We start from the raw sequence: 15,774 nt of genomic DNA on the forward strand, positions 1-15,774 counted from the left end.
GAGCAGAGAGAATTGGTGTACGCACAGCACGAAGGTACGATGTCCACAACTAAAATCATTGATTTTATTATTACCACCATTTCGACTTTAAAGTCCAAATATCACCCAACTAATTTGATAACCCAAATTTAACTCTTCCGGAAAGCCGAATGACTTCCGGTGAAGCACAACTTCCAGTTACCAATTTCCGCTTCCACGTATTCTCTAATTACACAATCCATGTTCGGCATGCCACCGCGAGCAAATCTGGAGAAGCAACCAAACAACCAATTTAAACTTTCTTCAACGATTGAGCTCAAGACTCGACTCCAGTTTCGCAACCACCCTCTGCCATTACTACTGCTACTACTACTAGGGAAGGGTACAGAGTGTCGCCAGTTCGCTTCTGCCTTGACGCCTTGTCATCCGACCGAACGGGAGGACAGAAATTTAATTAAAACTCTAATTTTTAATATCAATAAGTAGTAGGTACCGGTGTGCAGTGCTCACCATGGAATTGTGCATTAAACGGAACTTCCCAAGAAATCTACTCTCATAACAACTGTAAGAAATGAATATCTCTGGGTGTGTGGGTTGCACTTCAATGAGCGTGAATTAGCAAAAAACTGAAACAGTGCAAACAGTTGATCAGAAGAGCTTCATTTTGTTTTGCAGGTGACACTTTTTCTTCTGCTCCTTGGACAGAAGCCAAAACGGCAGCTGCACTTTTGAAAATGCTTTGGCTCATTGAAAGCAGTAGTAGCTTTAGTTGTGGCACCCGGTTCCGTAAACATTGGTTTAATGAGCTCTGAAGAGGGGGTAGCTAGCGCGAATAATCGGTTGAACGGTGTCGTAAAACAGCTGGATTGGTCAAGCGTGAGAAAGAGGATGGTTTCTTCGGAAGATTCTACTGAGGGGACGAGCTGAACAATTATCATATTATAGTAGAGTCGATTTATGAAGAACAGACGTTCCCAAGCTTATCTAAATAAATACAAATAATCAAATAATTTAATAGTTTTTGGAAGAAAACGGATTATATTGGCATTTTATTTTAATGAATAATATCTTATATTTTCAAAACAAGTGCTGGAAATATCGAATGCAATTGAAAATTGCATAACGACTGGCTTTTCGAGAAGCAAAGACCACATTCAAACGGGAGATCGAACTTAGTGGAGTAATGCGTATCGAGTCCTTATGGCAAAGATCAAGGACTCTTCGACGCCAGCTGAGATGTGCCCAGACAAACTGAAGTTGATCGTAGAGGGTCTCTTCCAGAAGCACGATCCAACCCCTCTTAGTAGCGGGAAAAGGGAGAGCGCACTACTCGATTTTATCTGGTCACATATGCTCCGTTTGGTTGTCGTTGACCGACTCGAGGTGGTTCTTCTACTTCAACAAAATCATCTCCGTACTCCGATTCGTCGCTGGATTCTTCAGCATTCTCACGTTGGCTTTCGACTTTCAACTGCGTTCTTTCGACAAACGAACGAGTCTATTGTTCCAAAAAATTTAAAAATCTTGCCCGGTCGTCTTCCGCAAAATCGTCGTTATGTTCATCTTCATCTTCAATACTGGCCAACGGAAAACGAGAAAGAAAATCTGCCGGGAGATTGTCCGCACCTTTCACATGCTGGATCTCATAGTCGAAGCATGCCAAAAACGCAGCCCAACATTGAAGTCGTCTCGCCGCTGTTCCCTTTGTACTGAACAATCCAATCAACGGCTTGTGATTCCAGCGTTCGACGCATCACAGTACAGCTTGATCGGAAGATCTCGGGTGTAGTGAGCCAGCACATTGTCTCCGGCAATGAGATTCTTAGCTTCTTTGAACCTCCTTAGCGTGCGTTGGTGGTTTTAAGTTCAATAGGGCCTTCACCTTATGTGGATCCTAATGCACCCTTCCTTATTGATGTAATGGCCAAGAAAATCCACTTTTCTACATTTGTCAACAATCCTGCGTCTTCTAAATGTGCAAAACGTGATCCAGGTTCTATATTCTTGCAACACTCTCTCCATTGTAGCTTGAAGCACGGAACAAGCGGCCTTCGTTCCAAACGGCAAACGGTTCATATGGAACACGCCTTGATGTGTGCTGCACGACAAAAGCTTCGTGGTTTCCTCGTCGACCTCGAGCTGATAATAAGCATTCTTGAGGCCCCAGCTTGGAAAAGTGCTTACCTGCTTGCAAAGTTGCAAAAATCTTATCAATGATAGGTAACGGATGATGGTCGTCCTTCAGAAACAGATAGATAGATGCCGTGGATGCTTAGGTAATGATGCTGGTGCACTCCAAATAATCCAGCTCGGCTTCCACCTTTTCCTTCAAAGCTAATGGGATCTTCCTGAGTTTTCAAAATCTTGGCACCGCTTCGTCTTTCAGCGGTAGATGGACCTTCATATTTTTCAAACAGCCAAGCTCTTCCGTGAAAACAGCTTCATGCTTGCTCAAAATCGTCTCCAGCTTCTTGGTGCGGTTTTCAGCAATAGTCAATGCGCAAAACTCAATCTTCAGACCCAAGCTTGACATGGTCTGACGTCCCAGCAATGGGTGCCAGCAAGTGCCTAAAAATGAAGAAATGGTATACCGAATGTGGCATCGAAAACTGCCATCCTGTCATATCCGGAGATGCTCAAGAGGATGTTGCAGAAGTGTCTTGATGATGGTACCATTCCAGGAATATGAAAGATCCATAAGCTGGTATTGCTGCCAAAGCCAGGAGATCAAGCCTTGTTTAGGCCAATTTGCCTGCTGGATATGCTCAGAAAACACCTGGAAAGAATCATCCTTAACAAGCTGATGATGTGTACGGAGCGGAGATTGAGCGCGGGTTGTCGAAAAAATCAGTTCGCATTCCGCAAAGGCGAGTGTGCTGAGAAGACATTGAAGCAGAAACGAAGATGAGATCGATACTGCGCTGTTATTACAATAGATGTGAAAAAAAACGCCAACTGTGAGGCCATCGCCGCAGCACTGCACAGAATTCAGGTTCACGACTATCTGTGCAAGATTCTGAAGAGCTACTTCTAAAGCAGAACCTTGGTGTACGAAACAATGGAAGGGCAGAAGTCAACGTAAGTGACAGCGGGCGTCCCTCAAGGTTCCATTCTCGGTTCAACCCTTTTGGAACGGGATGTTTGATGGAGCCTTGACACTGCGGCTGCCTAGGAAGGTAAAGATTATTGGTTTTACGGATGACGTGTCACTAACGGTGATGGGCGAGACGCTGGAAAAAGTGGAGACATCGGTGATGGAAACAAGTATTGCAATCGAAAGCTTGATGAGCAGAGACACACTGCAGGTAGCTCACCACAAACCAAAGGTTCTGCAAGTCGGCAACTGCAAGGCGGTCCAGCAGATGGAGGTCAACGTCGGACGGTATGTGATTGCACCGAAGCGTGTATTGAAGCACCTATCGACTGAATATTAACAGCCACGTAGATTAAGCATGCGAAAAGTCCGAGAAGGCAATAAATGAAATAGTGAGAATCATGCCAAACTTAGGCGGTTCAAGAAGCAGTACGAGGCGACGGATAACTAATGTCTCCTCATAGATACTGCGGAATCGCGAAAGCTGAGCAGAGCGTTTTGGCTAATCACAGTGCGAGTCACGAGTGCGTATAGAACGATATCTGCAGATGCGTTATAGCCGGTATGATCCCCATTTCCAACACTTTGGCTGAGGATATCGAGTGCTACCAACGAAGGGACATCATAAATGTACGGAGGAAGGTCAGAGTCCGATCTACAGCGAGGCAACATGAGTAGGGCTGCGCGGAGAAAGGAAAATGGACCCACCGGCTTATCCCAAATCTGTTGACGTGGATAAATAGGAAGCATGGAGAGGTGAACATCTACCTGGATGTTTCAAAAAGTATCTCCATAGATTCGGACACGCAGAGTCGTCACGAAGCCCAGATTACTCAAACATCGAGGAGACACCGCAACATGTAGTTTTTGATTGCCCAAGATTCGCAGAAGTGTGTGTCTTCAGTTCTGTACATCTTGAGATTCTCATAAACTAGAAAATGCGGCCCTGCCCATCTTTCCAGCTTTGGCCACCTTCTGGATACTGGGTTCGCCATAGATTTGGGCGAGCTCGTGGTTCATTCTTCGCCGTGACACACCGTTTTCCAGCACACCGCCAAAGATCGTCCTAAGCACCCGACGTTCGAAGACTCCAAGTGACGAAGACAAATTGACTGGATCTCGTAAAAATCGTACCCCGGCTGTTGAGCCCGGCTCTCCGCATAACACCTTCTAGCGCAATACTGAATAACGGGCACGAAAGTCCATCCCTTGTCCATTACCTTGACGTAGTCCCCGGTGGGATCCAAACGAACTGGAGTGTTCGCCTGAAACCTTCACACAATTTTTAACACGTCGCTCTTATCTGTCTCGTGAGCTTCACGGGAAAGCTGTTCTCGTTCATGGTTTTCCATATCTCTACGTGGTCGATACTATTGTATGCCGCCTTGAAAGCGATGAATAGGTGATGCGTTGGGACCTGGTATTCTCGACATTTTTGGAGAATTTGCCGTACAGTAAAGATCTGGTCCGTTGTCGATCGGCTGTCAACGAAGCTGGCTTGATAACTTCCCACGAACTCGTTTACTACAGGTGACAGACGGGATAATACTTTGTAGGCCGCATTTAGAATGGTGATCGCTCGAATATTCTCACAATCTAACTTGTCGCCTTTCTTGTAGATGGGGCATATCTTCCCTTCCTTCCACTCCTCCGGTAGCTGTTCTGTTTCACAGATTGTTGATAGTCACGAAACAAACTGTGCAAACAAATGGCCAGCCTCTCCGGGCAGCCATGAAGATGGATGAGTTCAGCTCCGATACCATCCTTACCCGCAGCTTTATTGTTCTTGAGCTGGTGAATGGCATCCTTAACCTTCCTTAAAGTGGGGGCTGGTTGGTTTCCATCCTCCGCTGTACCGACGTAGGCATTTCCTCCGTTGTCTCGTCCTTCATTGCCTGTGCTCTCAGCACCATTCAGATGTTTGTCTAAGTGCTGCTCCACCTTTCGATCACCTTCGAAGCCGTTGCGGGATGCGTTGAGCTTCTGATAGAACTTGCGTGTTTCTTGAGACCGGCAGAGCTGTTCCATCTCCTCACACTCCGTTTTTTCTCCCGCTGTCGTTTCCACCTATAACGCTCCACATTCTGCCGGGTCCCTTGCTGCAGCATGACCGCCCGCGCTGCATTCTTCTCCTCCACAATCTGCCTACATTCCTCGTCGAATCAATCGTTCCGTCGACTACGTCCCACGTATTTGACTTTGCTCTCAGCTGCATTGTTGATGGCTGCCTTCACTGTTCTCCAGCAGTCCTCAAGAGGGGCCTCCTCCAGCTCACCCTCTTCCGGTAACGTACGTTGTTAACGACGGAGAGTTTTGGGCGCAGTTTAACCATCACCAGATAGTGGTCATAGTCGATGTTAGTGCCACGATAGGTCCTGACGTCGATAATGTCGGAGAAGTGCCGTCCATCAATCAGAACGTGGTCGATTTGTGATTCTGTCTACTGTGATGATCTCCAGGTGTATTGGTATGGAAGGATGTGCTGGGAATAGGATGCTACGAATGGCCATATTCTTGGAGGAGGCGAAATCAATTAATTGGTTGGTAACCCATAATTTGTCCATCTTAACCACGCGTAATGAGTTAATTAATTTAATAACCATGCGGATTGGATTACCGATCAGCTCAATAGAAGTGTCAATTTACGTTAGTAATGTTTTAGAAACAAAGCGGAAAAGTACGTGGGATAACAACATCAATATCGAAATTGTTATCGTTTCGCAAAATGATCTATTGTCATAAACAGAAGCCAACCGTGTGCTCGTGTGTGCGTGAGATACTCAAACTCAGTTCCTCAAAGGCACATATCGCTCAGGGCAATTGATAGCGATAGGCTCTGAGCCGAGCCCAGAGGTAAGCGCGTAAGCGACATATGTCGCATGCGCAAAAACTTATATGACTTATTAACGTTGATTTCATAGTAAGATTCATATGACTATTACATTGAGCAATCCCACAGCAATCTAGGCAATCAAATGGAAATTGAACGCCAGAATAAAAAACAAAATTTTAATATCACATTCGCTTCGTCTAGAAAGCGTGTTTGTCTAGTGCTTAATTTAACATTTTGCGTGAACTGTCAAACCAGCATCTTCTCCAGCACCAAATTTTTGGCCTCACTCCAGTTGTTCGTGGATGACAGCCGTTTCAGTCTTGTCGGCTCATCATGTATCAAAATATAAATATGAAAAGGACATTCACCGACGATATTCATTTGATGTATATGGGGTCTACAACAATTGCAAGAAATAATCTTACTTCATAACCTGCTTTCCAGATGTTGCATATCCTCAGCACGCAATATCTGCCCTTGCACGGATAAAAATCTGATCACCACACCATGATTTACAAATCATGAAATTCATAAATTGGTTAGGTCATAATATCAGGATCACAAATCATGGTTCCTGGAGTCATAATCATGATTCCTCATAAGCGTAACATCCAGTGTGAGAACACTAAGCGGCGCACTTTGCTTCAAGTCATTCGTATCGATCACTCTTAATTCAAGATGACGAAGCGGTTAAGTGGTAGAGTACGTGGTTTACAATCGGAAGGTTCTTGGCTCGAATCTCAATGTAAGCTATTTTGACTTTTTTTTTATTTTTTCGATCATAAACGAATGCGCGACTCAGCATTTTTGGCATTTGAATCATGATTTCGAGCAATCAGCTACAAAAACCTAACGCGTGAGTTGCGTTATGGCAATCTGACTCATGATATCATGAGTCCAAATCATGGTGTATTTTCATAAGACGAAAACACGCTGGAATCATGATATCATGAGTCATAATCTTGTTTTTGGATTCTGATTTCTACCCGTGTGGGTTAATTCAAGGACCTCAACCATTGGATTGAGAACCATCATAACCAATAACAATTATGCGCTTGGCTATCCAACCAACCATCCAGATGCTTGTTGTGCTATTCTATGCGCGGATCGTGCTGGATAAACATGTGTGTCGTTCAACGATCGCTTACACTAGCTTATAGGAAGCACTAATATGAAGGCAGCAGGTGTGAAAAGCTAATAAATTCATGCATCTCAACTAAAGCTTCTTCGGAATTCATGGCAATAAGAGGGGTCGGAACTATCTTGCATCAGGGGAAACAAGTCGATACAATTGGCATATATCAATTACCTTGAAAATTTAACACATATAATTACCTTTTAACCGTCAGCTCTGGAGACTCAATCATTCTGGCAGTGGCACTTAGCACAGAGAACGTGTTAACTCCTAGCCAACTTCATCGTGAGAAAAATACGGGTTCCGTCCAGCTGCCGCCAACAATGCATGCTATTCTATTCTAATCCAAATCCAAACGATAAATTGCGGCGAATTTCATCCACTTCTAATCGCTACTCTAAACCGGTAGCTGTCAAATCGATTACACTCCGTCGTTCACTGGATGATTGTTCGAAAATTAACACTCTGTCAAAACAATCAGTAGGTAAGTCCACTGAGTAAGCTTCGAACTGCGCTTCACCGGAGGCACTCGACGAAACACACGGGCAAATGACTCGGTCAAGACTCTTGCACTTGTGGCACCCCGGCGAACGAATATTGATTTACTGGCAATGAGTGGGTTCAACTGCGAAAGAGAGAGCGTCGCGGTGCTCTTCAAACCGTTATTATTAGATAAAAAATCTCATTTGATTTGAACAAATATGAAGGTTTTTCGACACAATATTTTCACATCTGACTTACCTGAGCTACCTCAGGCTCAGGGATGTCAAAAATCTTTGTTTGCGGATGACACAGGTCTCTCCACCACAGGACGAAGCCTGCCTGTCATCTGTAGTAGAACAGCAAAAAAAAAGTTTGGATATATTTTCTTCATTGTTGCAAAATTGCGAGATTTCTCCAAATGCATCCAAAACTCAACTAATTAGGTTCCTACCTAAACAAGAAGCTCTTCATTTGAAACCTGCAAGTATACATATTTTCACCGATAATTATGGTATAGCGAGCACCGTGAGTTTCGCTCTGCGCAAAAATATCGCCGCAGAAAAATAAAAACAACACAACATTATGAAAGTGTGCAATTACAAGCCTTAACATGGGGATCTATTTTTGCGCCACCTCCATTTGCTTTATCGAACAATTACCGCCCCCCGCTAGCAAAACCGGGTCGTGATTGTGTGATATCGCTCGGTGGCGATGGATTCCAAAGATTAGAATTACAATAATTTTATCGTGTGATTGGAGGTAGGGGTGCCTGCGGATGGTATGATAAGACTACTGAAGCTCTGTTTTTGGCGGACCATCAGTGTGTCACGCACGCTTTCAATGGTGCACGAGGTTACTGCGTTTAACTTTGCTGGTCCGCTGGAGGTGGAATATCGGATTATCTTGCTCAAACCGTTGAATGTACGGATGGAAGATTTTTATGGATCAAGTTGGTAGGATTGAGGGCTTGACTTCGAGACTTAAGTTATCTATTAAATTGACAATAGTGCATTAAGTCGCTTCACTGAGATTTCAAAACGATGAATCATGTCTACCGTTGCCACGATTAATGCGTTATATGTTTAGGTTAAGTTAGTAATTCAAAGCGTTAATTTATCATGGATCGCATCACCAACCATAGGTGACTCCCTGATACTTACCTTTTCCCACTAAGCCAATATCCTTTCCATGACAACTTTGAAGATGCAGAAGACGCTTCGGTTTTAATAACAATGGTTGTCGGGCTAACATTCTTTCCCTTACCTGATGACCGTAAGGACGTGGCCGGTGCCGTTATTGACTTTTAAAATTCGATTTCCACAATTTGTGCAATTTGAGAATGTGCAAATTGTAAATGCCAAGCCCCTTTTATTAAGTCTCTGTGCAACTTCGATTGCTCTGGTCGATAATGCGATGATCAAGAGGAGAATTTGCTAACCGATAAAACGGCGGTGGCTGCCAGGTAAAAGGAGCACTATTAGCAGTTGATCAACGGTAAAAAGGGAAATATAGCAAAGAAACAGAGTGCACATTGATAACGACGGTCGATCTGTGAACCTACCGACCAGAGGTGAAAAAATCTGTTAGTGAGCTGACGAACTGAACTGAAAGTATGAGAGGATGAAGAAATGCCTAAGTTGGATGGCCTCTTACGTGAAATCTGCGAGAGAGACTGGAGAGCACCAATAACAGAAGTATTACCTTGCTGCTAGATAAATTCCAGGAGTATAACTTGCAGACTCATCATCTGTTTACGGATTTCAAGGCAATGTACGATTCAGTGAAAAGAAATGAGCTGTCTAATAATTTCCAAACATTCTTTTACGACGAAACTAATTAGGCTGATACGTGTAACGCTGGATGATTCACAAACAAGTGATCGGATTGTAGATGAGGCGTCAACCTCATTTGAGACGTTAGACGGATTGATGGAAAGAGACGCACTTTCGAATTTAATGTTCAAAATTGCACTAGAGGGTGGTATTAGTAGATCTAGTGTGCAGAGAAACAGCACTATCGTTACAAGGTCACATAAGTCCAAATTAGGGCGGTAGTGTTGTCTGACACAGAATACCTAAATATAAGAAAGGTGTGAAATGTTTAAAGGGGCCTTCCTTAGCCGAGTGGTTAGAGTCCGCGGCTACAAAGCAAAGCCATGCTGAAGGTGTCTGGGTTCGATTCCCGGTTGGTCCAGGGCCTTTTCGTAATGGGAATTTCCTTGACTTCCCTGGGCATAGAGTATAATCGTACCTGCCACACGATATACGAATGCAAAAATGGAAGCTTTGGCAAAGAAAGCTCTCAGTTAATAACTGTGGAAGTGCTCATAAGAACACTAAGCTGAGAAGCAGGCTCTGTCCTAGTGAGGACGTTAATGCCTAGAAGAAGAATAAGTAGTGTAAAGTTTAAAATAATACTATTAATAAAATAAAAAAGGTCGCATATGCTTCTTGACTTTGCGGACGATATCGACATTATAAGAATCGATCGCAGGTCAGTTGAGAAGGCCTTCGTACCTCTGAAGAGAGAGGCAAAGAATAGAACTGAATATTAATTCTAACAAAGTACATGATTGCAGGTAGATATAGAGATAAGCAGAGTGGTGTTGGTGCTGAGGTTGTGCTCGATGCGGATTTGTTTGGAAGTGTTGAAGAGTTTGTTAACTTGGAACGCTTAGGACATGTGACAATGACATTTCCCGCGAAGCAAAAAAACGTTTTGCGGCTGATGATATGCCCTAAATCTTCATAAATTAAACTTTTAAAAATTTCTATTACAAAATAGGTGGCACACTTGCCCCAATAAGTACACTGAGAAAATTTACACGTTAAGGTCGTTTGTTTTACTTACATATTTGCGCAATAAGAAAAACCACATGACTTGAGTGTGGTAGCCATATAGATTTCGTCACTGACTTCACGGTAGAATAACATGTGCATCAACATTAGGTAGTCATGTGAAGCCAACATGAATGCCTAAAAGTTAAATCATGATGAATCCGACTTGTCTTCTAAACCATACATTATAATCAATGCTTTCTTAAAGAAATGTTGAATCCTCTTATATCGGTCAACAAGAAAAATTGAATTCTTAAATTTCCCTCTAATACTTTCAGCTTCAAAATTTGCTTCTTCTCTTTGTAAGCATGATAATGACTGTCGTTCGATACGAGGTCCAACCGCTATTCAGATCGCTATGGGTTGAAGACAAACAATTTAGGAGTTTTGAATATGGAAACCGATAGCATAGCTATGATGAAATGGTTCTATCCCGTTAGGCGGAATGCCGTTAGGCCGAATGCCGTTAGGCCGAATGTCATTAGGCCGAAGGCCATTAGGCGGGATGCCGTTAGGCCGAAATGGGTCGTTAGGCCGAAAGAGTCGTTAGGCCGAAAATGGCCGATAGTTCTTATGAACCTAGAAGCCCACAATAACCACTTCGAAATACAACTAGAAAGAACAGCCTTCGATTAAAAGAAGCAAAAAACACTGATAAATGTGTTAACCATTTGAAATAGTAGAAAATGATCAAATATTATTTCGGCCTAACGGCATTCGGCCTAGCGGCACTCGGCTTAATGGCCTTCAGCCTAACGACATTCGGCCTAACGACCTGCACCCGCAAAACACACTGAATCTGTGTGGGGTGATAATCTATGCGTCCATAGGTTGACGCAAACAAATCTGAACGGGAAATCTTCTGGAACTTTTGTAGAAAAGATATGGAATACCTGTTGTCGGTCGATGAATCAATCCATAAAGCAAAACAAAGAAATTTAATGTGTAACACACACGAAGTTTGCAAGAAAATCACAGCAAAACGATATGTACGTTCATTAATCGATCCATAATTTTAAATCACAGATCAAGCGTGTGGATTTTTAGCAGTATATAAACTTCGACACAACGAACCGTTGGTAGTTAACACAATTGTGGGGAGATCCCTCAGTACTGGACACCCAAGCCACTGAATTCGTAATTCAAAAACTATTCAATTAAAACAGGCACCAAATATAAATATTATCGTTTTTGTAGCGCACAAAAAAAAAATTGAAAATATAAATATGAATTTTGATATTCCATTTTGATGATGTATTCGAGTACCATATTACCGGACTCCATAAGAAGCTGCGGTCGAAAAAGATTCACACCCACACCAAATGTACCATGTATAAAACGCTCAAAAGGCCGATAGTCCTCTTCGGGCATGAAACGTGGACGATGCTCGAAGAGGACTTGCAAGCACTTGGAGTGTTCGAGCGTCGGTTGCTTAGGACAATATTTGGCAGTGTGCAGGCGGTGTGTGGCGGCGAAGGATGAACCACGAGCTCGCCTAACTCTACGGCGAACCCAGTATCCAGAAGATGGCCAAAGCTGGAAGGATACGATGGGCAGGGCATGTTGCAAGAAATGAATGAAGGATCAGGAATCCCTCCAAAGATCGTTAATTTTTGAAGATTGTTCCAAATTTTTCCTGAAATTTATTCGTTCGAACTCTTCTATTTTAGGAACCTCTTTCGATATTGATCATTGGGCATCTGATTCCGGAGATATTCAGAAATTTGTTGGGGGACCGACATTCTGCCATAATTTACGTAAACATCTCATTCTACAGAATTCTTCTCATGGTTGGTTAGTCGCTGAGCTGAGAAGCAGGCTCTGTCCCAGTAAGGACGTAATACCAAGAAGAAGAAGAAGAAGAAGAAGAAGAAGAAGAAGAAGAAGAAGAAGAAGCGAATTTAGAGACCATTTTGATTAAAATACAGCCCTTAGAGACCTTACACCTAAAAGAGACATTTTTAGAGACTTGCATTAAGGACATTATAAAGTAAAGCCATGTAAAACAACTGCATAGGTATTACTAGAATGTGCAATTTACACACAATGATAATAATTGTGCGACGAAAATCATGTTACAACACATCCGTCCCAGCTAACACAGCAGTGCTGCGGATATTGCATATTGCACATTCATAGTAATTGAAAAGGTATTAACCCCTCTACCAGCAGCTTGATTTTTTTTTAACTACAAAGAAATATTCAAACAGCGATAAATATTTTGTTTTGGATATTTTTGCACCATTTCTTCACAAGCCATAAAAAAACTCTTCTATTTTAGGAACCTGTGTCGATATTGAGCATTGGGCATCTGATTCCGGAGATATTCATAAATTTCTTGGGGGACCGACATTCTGCCATAATTTACGTAAACATCTCATTCTACAGATTTCTTCTCATGGTTGGTTGGTCGCTGTTCGAAACAATACTTCAATGAGAGTCTGTTGTGAAAAATTGAAGCAAATTTGTGCAACAGTTTTTGAGTAATGAACATTTTTGTTTTTGGTATCAATCTGGCCGTATGAAGATCTTGAAAACTTCAAAAAACATCATTTTGTAATTTTCTTATTTCTTGGAGGCAACTCTACCGATTTATATGATTTTTTTTCAGAGAAGCTACTCATAGCCTGACATTGTCTAGCCCATTTTTTAGTTTTTTGATTAATTGACTAAAAACAAAATGGCGGTCAAAGGAATTTTATATGGAAAATGTCGGTGCCCCAAGGAATATCTGAATATCTTCAAAACCATACGACCAATGATCAATATTGATACAGATTCTAAAAATAAAAGAGTTTTTTGAAAGCTTGCGAAAAAATTATGCAAAAATGTCGAAAAACAAAAAAGTTATCGCTGTTAGAATATTGTTTTTTTGTAGTACAAAAATGAAGCTGCTGGTATAGGGGTTAAAACATGCGTTTTTAATGATGAACAAAAATTTCAGACGAGTGGAAACAAATATTCCTGGTTAACTTTATTACGTAAAACACTACGACTCGAAAAAAGTGTGGTTCGTATGAATTATGCACACTAAATTTTATGGCAACACTGCAACGAAAGTCACCAATATTACTACTCAATACGATTGCGTTTAGTCACCGTCGTGGTTGTTTACATTTCGCAAAAATGGAATCTGACCTAGGTTTTCCCTGCAGTTAAACGCGATTTCCGATGCTTTCCCGTGATTTTGCTCATGACGATGAATAATATGGTGATCAATTATCAAAGTGAAAACATTTTTATTGTATTTTGTGTGTGAAAGTGCTCAAAAACGAAGTTCAATGTTGCCAAAATGTGTATTATAAGAATAGAAGAAGAAGCTGGAAGAAATGGCAATTAAGGTGCGTGAAAAAATTGCGGTTGTTGAGGTGATTTTAGCGAATTATTAAGTTTTGGCTAGAGGGTCTTGGTTCCGGGACTCAAAAAAATCTCGGGATTCGGGATTTTAATTTTAAAAAACCCGGGATTTCCCGGGATCCCGGGACAAAAATCAAATGCTTCCAAAACGACTATAGAACGACCAGAGCGCGTATTGAAGCTTTGTTTAGTCTTATAGAGCAGTTTCACACTACCCGAACCTGTTTTCGAAGGTTAAGTTGAATCAACAGCCATTTCGTTGTAAGTCCGATATTTTTGACGTTAACTACGTCTTACGGCAATATACTGGGTGTCAATTGAAAATCTAAAATGTTGCGACTGTCACGAAATTATGTAAGATTTTGAATGGTAATAACTCAGCCATTTATCGGTAGATTTTCAATATTTTCCCACCAATCGGTCGGAAATTTATACAACATTTTATTCAAATGGAGAAAACTTTTGACTGTTGATGATAGACTGTCGAAAATTGGGAAAATGTCGACCCTTTTCTTACGCAACCAAACTCGTTCATATTGTCTTCCACGATTCTTTTGGGTTGGGAAGCGCAGTATAAAAGCAGACCATTTTCAGATTATTCGCTCATTCTTCTTTTGATGTTAATTACATCTTACGGCAATATACTAGGTGTCAATTAAAAATCTAAAATATTGGGACCGTCACGATATTATGTTAGAGTTTGAACTAAAGGAAGGCTGCAACTATGAAAATCGACTAAAATTCAAATGCAAAAAATCACTTGGCGTAGTTAACGTCATGCGGTCGTGTCTTGTACACCACCCCTTCTGATTTTTTCAGCGTGATGACTGTTGGCGTAGGATATTCGGCTTCTTTTAAGCAATAACACCGATGATATAAGCGCTAAAAGCTAAGTTCATTTAATTAGTTCTTGATTACATTTTTAGGATAATTACGCAGTAAACTTACATATTTGATCCGCTATTCCACTTGTGGCCAACAAAAAATATAGTTTCAGTTATTCTGCTGAGTTTTGCCTTTAAATTCAGTCTCTTAATTGTTTGTCATTTAGTAGATGTATAAAACATACTTTTAGGATACAACCAGGCTCGTAAACTTTCAGAATTATATTGTCTTTACAGGTGCTCAAAAATCTACATAAGATTCGGAATTAAATTCAAAATATTCATATTTTTAATAGTACTACTAACAATAAAGAATATTCAATATTATTTGCCAAAAACTGCTTTTAAATTAAAGTCATCGTTGAAATAACTTCTCGCTAGCTACAACTGATTCATAGAGGTGTTGATATTTACCGTATTAATTTTACCGTATTAAATTTTAGACTTGTTGATTGTTCCGTTGTCTACAAGATTATTTTTATTTAGAATCATTTTTACTTACAAGAAGTCTTACAATCATTGAATTGCTTATGTTCTAAAAGTGTTCTAAAAGAGGCGGTACTTGGAGTTAACTTTTGGTATGTAAATATAAGCCAATCAGAATTTAGCACTATGCATTATAAGCGAAAAGAAATATAACCATTGGCCTCTTGCATCGTGAGAACGATGCACTTGGCGTAGGCAAGGAGATCGAATTACGCTATTGCATATATCGATTGTCTGGAATGATCGTTGGCGTCAGAGTGTAGTGACAATGACATGGGTCATTGCCTGAGTTGTAATTTGGAAAAGGTTGGCAATAATTTGGTTTGAATGTTAGCATGATATGAATGCTTGGGAATTGTGAAGTAAGGTTTTTATGATCGTGGGAAGGTTCAGCATTTCAGTTGATGTGAAATTTAGTTTTACTGTTTTATGCTTTTCACACTCTTAAGGATTTGTGAGAGCTAGGAAACGTTCTGTAATTTGATATTCTTTATGAACATCGGAACATGAACATGTTCTAATGCTTGAGATGAATTATTTATGTTTTTTGAATATTAACTTTGTAATGCAAGTCTATCATGCTACACCTCCACCCTTCGGGAGAGTAATGTATCGAAGAAAAATTACTCGTGTATAGCTATGCTCCAAATACCGTTTACATAAAAAATATACTTATTTGATCCTAT

The 15,774-nt window shown here is 41.2% G+C and overlaps 1 protein-coding gene across 4 annotated transcripts in view; it reads right to left on the minus strand.

Moving 5' to 3' along the window:
- LOC5579439 (E3 ubiquitin-protein ligase HECW2) overlaps positions 1-15,774 on the minus strand; it is a 137,772-nt gene that overhangs the window by 22,066 nt on the left and 99,932 nt on the right. The window contains exon 1 of one of the 4 annotated variants that reach the window (XM_021846893.1): positions 7,242-7,660. The exons of the other annotated variants lie outside the window; for them this stretch is intronic. Coding sequence (XP_021702585.1) covers positions 7,242-7,273 — 32 coding nt within the window. The 5' untranslated portion in view covers positions 7,274-7,660. Of the gene's footprint in view, positions 1-7,241; positions 7,661-15,774 lie in introns of those variants that run through there. 4 annotated transcript variants of the gene reach the window in all.

Source organism: Aedes aegypti, chromosome 1 (genome assembly GCF_002204515.2).
Source record: "Aedes aegypti strain LVP_AGWG chromosome 1, AaegL5.0 Primary Assembly, whole genome shotgun sequence".
NCBI lineage: Eukaryota > Metazoa > Arthropoda > Insecta > Diptera > Culicidae > Aedes > Aedes aegypti.